Here is an 8452-nt window from a genome sequence, read left to right as displayed (position 1 = left end):
GTTGGTGCTTTTTATGTGCCACCTGCACAGAAGCCAGTCGGGGTGGTGCTGGCATCGGCCGCGGGGTTGGCATCGGTCACGTTCGGATGGAGGTTCTTATGTGCCACCGGCACAGAAGCCAGTGGACGCTGCACTGGCAATGGCCACGTTCGGATGGTGCTGGCGGGGTTGGCATTGGTCACGTTCGGATGGAGCTTTTTATGTGCCACCGGCACAGAAGCCAGTGGAGGCTGCACTGGCAACGGCCACGTTCGGATGGTGCTTTTTATGTGTCACCGGCACAGGTATCACAACTACTACTGTTTCCATTGATATTTGGTTCGATTCTCATGTACATGCACTTGACTCAACAGGTCTCCTCAAGCACAGCGAGATGTTCCGGGATCCCACGATCGGTTGGTGTGTGCCACCGGCACAGAAGCCATTCAAAGCGGGGTTGGCATCGGTCACGTTCGGATGGAGCTTTTTATGTGCCACTGTATCATTTTCAAACATAGTCTTGTCTCTCAGGTTTAAGCCTCTTGTAATATATATATATTTTCGTTTTTCATTATTAATATGTATATGTATAATTCTCTATGGCTTTTTTCTGCTAGTGAACCTGTTGCGTTATATTCTACTAGACACATTGTTTATATTATACTTTGTCTCAACCTGATATTATTTCTTTAAACATATCCATTAGATTTTTATTTTTATGTTATAGATTACTACACATATAGACTTGCATGCACATTGATATGTCTTTCTTTTTCTTCCCTCTCACTATTATTAATTTTCCCTTTTACAACTTGTTTGTAAATATCGATTTTTTCCTATTACCCCATCTGTATTCTCCCTCATTGTACCTTATTTTATTTCATTTTACTTTATTTAAAAAAATTTTTGTTTTATTAAACTTTTTTTATATTCTTCCAAAAATTCCTCACACTAATAAGAATGACAATGCATAAATTTAATTATAATTACTATGATTATATTTTTGTCTTTCAAAATGTGCATATGTATTGAATCCAATTTTGTATTAAATCTAATTTTGATTCAACGTCATTTTTCTCCATTTTTTATACTTGTTTTTGGTATATTTATACCTATAACGAAATTTTTCAACTATATATATATATATATATGTATAAATATATATTTGATTACCTAAGTCTGAGGAGCTAGGTTCATATGACAAGCCTACAAAACTTTAGGTTGCTTGGAGTCAAACCAAACTGTTATTAAATACTAACATACGTTTTCCTAGTCAAATGCATTGAGTGCCCCTTTCTTTCGTTTCTCCAATCATTCAGTTCACTCTATAAGTTGGTTGGTGTTAGCAAGGGCATCCAGTCATAAAACCCCTGCCAAAACAGGTAGTGAAACCTGATGCAATCTTCTGCCAAGCCAGCCTGTCAAATATCCAACCCAGATGTGAAATGATGATGATGATGATGATGATTTGTGGTTGGAGCAAAGCTTTTGCCAGATCAAAGGGGATATGGTGGTGGAACAATCAGGTCAACAGGGCTATAAAAGAGAAGAAATGGGTTTGGAAAGTGTGGAAAAAGGATGGTAGCAAAGAACCATATTAAGTAGCTAAAAGGGAAGCAAGGTACCGGATTTATCTTGCTAGGGTAGAAACAGACAGAAACAGGTTTGCCAATATCTTACATTATGAAGATGAGAGACTCGAGATTTTGCATATTGCTACACATGCGCAGGAGAGGCTGTGTGGTAAGTAGCTTGCTTACCAACCACATGGTTCCAGGTTCATTCCCACTGCATGGCACCTTGGGCAAGTACCTTTTACTATAGCCTCGGGCTGACCAAAGCCATGTGAGTGGATTTGGTAGACAGAAACTGAAGGAAACCCATCGTATATATGTATATATATATATATATATATATATGTGTGTGTGCATGTGTGTGTGCGTGTGTGTGTGTGTGTGTTTGTGTGTGTGTGTATGTTTGTGTGTCTGTATTTATACCCCTAACATCACTTGACAACCGACAGTGGTGTGTTTACGTCCCCGTAACTTAGTGGTTCGGCAAAAGAGACCGATAGAATAAGTACTAGGCTTACAAAGAATAAGTCCTGGGGTCAATTTGCTCGACTGCGGTGCTCCATCATGGCCGCAGTCAAATGACTGAAACAAGTAAAGTAGTAAAAGAGTGTGTCAGAGAGAATTGAGATGTACAGATAGATAATGGCATGCTGGTATTTAGTGGTTTGGAAAAGAAAAATGTGTGAAAGAGCAACTGTGAAGGGCTATTAAATGTGGCGGATGAATAGAAAAAGGGAGTCTCCCCATCAAGTGAACCCAACAGAGGGGCCAACCATTCATATAGACAGCAGTGTGATAAATAATGTAATTAAAGATATGGAGACTGGAAAAATCCTTGGTTCAGGGATACAGTCTAGACACTGTTTAGTTAATTAGGTTATTCAGGAAGGTATAATCCCCAATGACTGGTATACTAGTATCATAATCAGTGACTAAAATAGTAAATGAAATTCATTTAACATAATTAATTATAGAGGTCTAGAATTGCTTGACAAAGTGATGACAGTTATGGAGAGAATAATAACCCAATTAATTAGAAACAAATTAAGCTAGATGAAATGCAGTTTGGCACAGTAATGGGAAGAAGTCAGGCAAGTACAAGGGTAATATTAAGCTAAGAATAAGCTGTTGTACTTGGCATTAGTTGACCTGAAGAAAGCATTCAACAGAGCACCCTGCTCTGTAAAATGCTGGTCTTTCAGGAAGCTAGAGATAGATGGCTTGTGAAAAGCAGTTCAGGTCTTGTACAGGGTTGCTATAAATAATGTTAGAATTAGTCATGAGCACAGTGATAAATTTAGTGTAGGGTTAGGTGTTCATCAAGGCTCAGTCCTCAGCCACCTCCTATTCAGAATTGTCCTCCAGGTCATAACAGAGGAATTTAAGCCTGGAAGCCAATGAGAACTACTATATGTAAATTACCTTGCTCTCACAGCAGAATCAGTAACAAAACTAGAAAAAAGTTTCAGGTGTGGAAGCAAAGCCTGGAATCAAAGAGCCTTGAAGTTAACTTAGCAAAGACAAAAGCCTTAGTAAGCAAGAAAACAAACAGGACCCTACTCACTTCAGGTAAATGATTTTTCTCAGTATGTAAGAATGGTGTAGGCAGAAATTCATTTCAGCGTATTCTGGGTATGCAATGGATGCAAAACAGGTGCAGTGGAACAGTAGGGAGGTTAACAGAGAAATTAGTGTCTGTATGTGGAAAATGCATAGGAGTCATAAAATCTACAAGTATACAGGAAATGGATTTTCACAAATGCCCAAGAGGTGCTCTAAAGGTACAGGGCAATATCTGCTAGCTAGGTGACCTAATTTTCAGTGGAGGAGGAAATGAAATTGCTAGAATAAGATGGAGAAAGTTCAGAGATCTTTTACCTCAAGTGGCAACCAAAAGTCTCTCTTTCTGAGAGAAAGGAAGGTTGTGTGATGCCTGTGCACAAACAGCAATGCCACGTGATAGGCAGACATGGTCCTTGAATGTAGAGGGCATGCAAAGACTAGAAAGGTATGAAGTTACTATGTTCAGTATGATGTGCAATGTTTGTCTGCGAGGGGCTCTTTCTCCTCACCATCTCCAGCATCTCAGCCTTATCAACCTACAGAAGTCAATGGAGCCTGGTACAGCTCCTGGCCATGCCAGCTCCAGTCAAACCATCTCACTCATACTGACATGGAAAATTGATGCTAAACGATGACAATGATGATGGTGATGATGATAATATATACTTGTGTGTATGTGCGTGTGTGCATATTCAAGAATAACATTTCTGATGACAATCAGAAATTCAACCAGTATACACACTAAAAAAGATAATGCATTGAAAGACTGTTCTTTTTAAGATACGAAGATGATGATGATGACTTCTCAGCTTTTTAGAATAATTAATAATTTTGTTAATTTCATCAAACCAAGAATAATTTATGACTCTCTTCTGAAATCAAACATTTAATCTCAGCGATAAAACTGATTTCAAGTTTTGGCACAAGGCCATCAATTTCAAAGGAGTAAAGTCAATTAAATCGACCCTAGTGTTCAATTGGTACTTATTTTATCGATGCCAAAAGAATTAAAAGCAAAACTGATTCCAGCAGCATTTGAACTCAGAACATAAAATCAAAAGAAATACTGCTAAGAATTTTTCCCAGCACAGTAACAATCCTGCCAGCTCAGCCAGAATATTCCTATTTCAACAACACTGGAATAATATAACGAGGGAAATTATAAACATTAAAATATTATTGGCATAAACATATAAACAAGTTTGTTTTTGAATTGCTGAAATGTATTGTAGTACAAGGAGAAAGATATATTTTTTTCAACACGTAAATACTGATAGAACAACATATATAGGATAAAATACTTACAGTGAAGAAAAATCATCATCATCTTCATCATCTCCATCATCATCTTGTATTAAAATGAACATTCTTTCAATGTATTATTGGCAGTATAAGTTTGTTACAACATTTTGTGAATTGACTGAAACTCAAAGTTAGTGTTTATAGAAATATACTTTCTTCATGGTCATAATAGATTAATATTGACAGGAAAATACATACAAATGATTTATATTTGTACTTACTGAATAATGGTATTGCATGAAATCTTGTCTTCTCACCAGTGGTGTTTTCACAAACAATTGTTTGCTCAATATTTTGAAGAAGTGTGATGTTTATGATTCTGACATTGTTAGGAAGCACATTTGCTTCAAAGTTTCTAGTTTTATTAGTTCCGCTAATGATGTTTCCATCAATTTTCCAGTGTTTAAAGTTTTGATTTTTAAAAGGACATTCAAAAGTGACTGGTTGATTCACCTTGGGAAATTTTGCACCACCCTCAATTATTCCAAGAGAAACTGAAGGAAATGAAAATATAAAACACATACATATCATTTAATAGCTACCTTGTCATTCCAAGAAGTAATTTTTCTAATGCAAGAACAACAACTTGAAATAAATTAAAATTAAGAGGATTAATTGAAAAATTCGTTTTAAAGTATAAATTAAAATTAAATGTGAATAGATGTACAGAGAATATTTCAGAGAGAATAGGAATCACACCCATGTATCATAGGTAATGCCTAAGGCATCAACTTTCTGTCAATGACTCAAATATTATAATCATATCATATGATCAGGAGAAATGTAAAAGTAACATGTCAATCAGAAGCACACACCTACTTTAGGATGTGAAATCAGACATTCAAATATGAAGAGATATTCGGTTCCTGAACTTTATTTAAATAACACAGATGATTACCATTTTGTTCTATTTTCTGTGAAATCTGTATTTGTATTCACATTTGGTTTTAAAATTTAAAAGATTTTATTTAATATATTTAATTGGGCAAAAATTAACAGTGGCGAGAACAATGAAGAAGACAGTGAAAATATTGATTTCAAATTTTGGTACAAGGCCAGGAATTTCGGGGGAGGGGATAAGTTGATCACATTGACCCCTGTGCTCAACTAGTACTTATTTTATTGACCTGGAAAAGATGAAAGGCAAAGTCTCAACCTCAGTGGAATTTGAACTGAGAATGTAAAGCTGGACAAAATGCCATTAAACATCTTGCCCAGTGTGCTAATGAGTCTGCCAGTTCACCGCCTTAAAGACAAAGAGAATATTAAAAGGTAGGGAATGGTATTAAAAAGTTCTCAGATTAGTTATCTGTATATATATAAAAGGCATGATGTGTGTGTGTACGTGGATGTAATTTATGCATGTCCCATAGCATGCATGTCGCTCCAATTTTAGGACATTCATCATGACCCTAGCTGTATTTTTGTCAACTTATTTTTCTCAGAGGCCCCAGCATAATGGTAAAAATGAATTTTCATCAAAACTTTTAGCAATTTTCAAGTCGGAGAATCCCAATTGTTTACAACAGGAGTTAAGTCCCCTTCTAGCTATGAGTAAGTTTTTGTTAAAACTTTTGTTAAGTATTTTGTCGATATACGGGCAACACAACCACACACATACACACACAACACACGAACATATATCTGAACAAAACACATGTATGCAATATGTGTATGATCGTGTGTGTGGTGTGTATATATATATATATTCTTAAAACTTAGTTGTGATCTGAATGTACCACTTCTGACACAGAGGAGCGGGAGCTCTTTTGGGCATTCTATTTTCCTTGCTGGAAGGCTTCCCAACCCCGGGCAAAGGGGGGTTAGATGAGGGGGTGGTGTTTTCAAAGGGCTGGATGTGCAACCTGATCACATGTGCAACCTGATCACATGTGCATGTGCAGCCTGATCAACCCATGCGCTCCCATCACGACACCGATTCTGCAGAACTGAGTTGGGTGTGAAAACCAACTTTAAAGAATATATTTATGTTTTTGAATCAACAATATTGTGTTCGGTTAAGTCCTATTTGGGATGAAAACCAATTAACTGATTCCTCATGGGGTTTTCCATTTAATCAGGATAAAAAAATCAAAAAAAATCGATAAACCGATTCCTTATAGGATTTCCCAATAAAATGGCTACACCCCATTTTCAACCATAACTTTTACCGAATTTGATGTATTTTGTTCAAACTTGATGCCAGCCTTACTTAGGAGTCATGGGATCTTTGAATACTCTCAGTTCTCTAAAAACGAAAAAAATCGATGAGTGGGAAAAAAAATCATAGACCGATTCCTTATGGGATTTCCCAATCAAGTCATCTGCAACTCATTTTCAGCCAAAATTTTACCAATTTCAACAGATTTCGCTCAATATGACATCGATGTTACTTAGTTTGGTTTGAAATAACGAACTTCATTAGCTTATAATCCTAACTTAATCCTGGGCAAAGCCGGCTACCTGCTAGTGTTTAAAAAAAATAACTTGTTTACTTAAGTTTTAACAGCATCTCTTTTGAAAAAGTCATCTTGCACAGCAATACACTGATCCCAACATTCCTGCCACTATTGGAATCTGGCCTGGAGATCATTTTCTGTAAGCAAGTCGAGCACTTTCTGTGATTCACTCTTCATCATGACAACAGTGTTAAAATGGCAACTTTTGAGCTAAATTTTTACCTTGGCAAAGAGATGGCAGTCTGCAGATGCTAAACCTGGCAATAGGGCAAGTGTGGGAGTGATACCATGTTGTTTTTGGCAAGGAACTCAGATAGGGAGCAGTCATCATGAAGAATCCACTTCTGTGTGCTCAATAGATCTGGTTGTTTAGCCAAATGTCCTCCCTCAAATGCTTCACAACATCACAGTAAAATTCTCCATTGACTGTCTGGCCTTATGGATGAATTCTTTATGCACAATACTGGTGATGTTGAAAAACAATGAGCATGCTCTTGATTGAGCTGTAGATCTGTTATACCTTCTTTGGTTATGGTGATGAAGGCCTCTTCCATTGGGATGATGGTTGCTTCATCTCAGGTTTGTACCCATAGACCCAACTCTTATCACCGGTGATGATTCTTGACATAAAGGATGGGTCATCAGAAGCCTGCCAATGGAGATCTTGACAGACTTTGACATGATGTTCTTTCTGTTCAGTAGTCAGCAAGCAGGAGACAAACTTGGCAAAGACACACCACATGTTCAATTCAGATGTTAGGATTGCCTCCATGAACCAATATGACAAACCGGCATCAGCAATGTTGTTGTCTTCAGATGATCCTCATGCACAAGCTGATGAATTTTACAGGCAGACATTCATGGTAGGTCACCCAGATTGCTCTCTGTCTTCTTAGGATGTTCTTCCACTTTTGAAGCATCCACACTAATTGAAACTTTGCATACAACTCATTGCCTCATCGCTGTAAGCTTGCCAAAGCATGATCAATGTCTGTAGCAGACTTCCCAAGTTTAACGCAAAATTTCACATTGGCTCTTGTTCAAACTTTCAGTTTATGACAAAATTGCAAACTATAGCACAAACAAGATCACAAAAACAAATTTCACAACTTGCGAAGTAAACACTAGCACCGCTGAGGGTAATATTCTCTGCAGATGCACAAAAGCTTTTTTCAGAGTTATTTACTTTGAATTGTTATTATCTCCTATCTCATTAGCCTGTCCTTACATAACATGCTTCATGATTTTAGTATACATACCTTATCAGTGCTTCCTCTTAAGTTCTATATACTCTGGGAATGTATTAAAGCCATTTTGGGGCTACTTTGTTTGAATCTTACTATCGGGTAATTAATTTCATGTTATTACATAACTGACTTCACAATTTGGGAATTCATAACTTATTGGGAATTCCTAAAAACAAGTTCCTGTGTAAGACTGATACTTTGTATTGTTGTTAATGGATTAGCGAAACAATTATGAGAATGGAACAAAGGGACAAGCCCCACTTTCCTAGAATTACCGGTTATGTCAGCAAGTATATATATATATATAAATACATATGTATTTAAAGAA

The 8452-nt window shown here is 36.9% G+C and overlaps 1 protein-coding gene across 1 annotated transcript in view; it reads right to left on the bottom strand.

The window, feature by feature from the left end:
• Window positions 1-1158: 1158 nt before the first annotated feature.
• Window positions 1159-8452, bottom strand: part of LOC115232233 — a 31682-nt gene continuing 24388 nt past the window's right edge. Inside the window, exons 3-4 of the mRNA XM_036500301.1 lie at window positions 4640-4912; window positions 1159-1515 (exon numbers count right to left, since the gene is read on the bottom strand). Coding sequence (XP_036356194.1) covers window positions 1502-1515; window positions 4640-4912 — 287 coding nt within the window. The 3' untranslated portion in view covers window positions 1159-1501. The remainder of the gene's footprint in view (window positions 1516-4639; window positions 4913-8452) is intronic.

This window comes from Octopus sinensis, unplaced genomic scaffold (assembly GCF_006345805.1).
Source record: "Octopus sinensis unplaced genomic scaffold, ASM634580v1 Contig20083, whole genome shotgun sequence".
Lineage (NCBI taxonomy): Eukaryota > Metazoa > Mollusca > Cephalopoda > Octopoda > Octopodidae > Octopus > Octopus sinensis.
The sequence above is the reverse complement of the archived record's forward strand: the minus strand, read 5'-3'. Positions and strand labels throughout refer to the sequence as shown.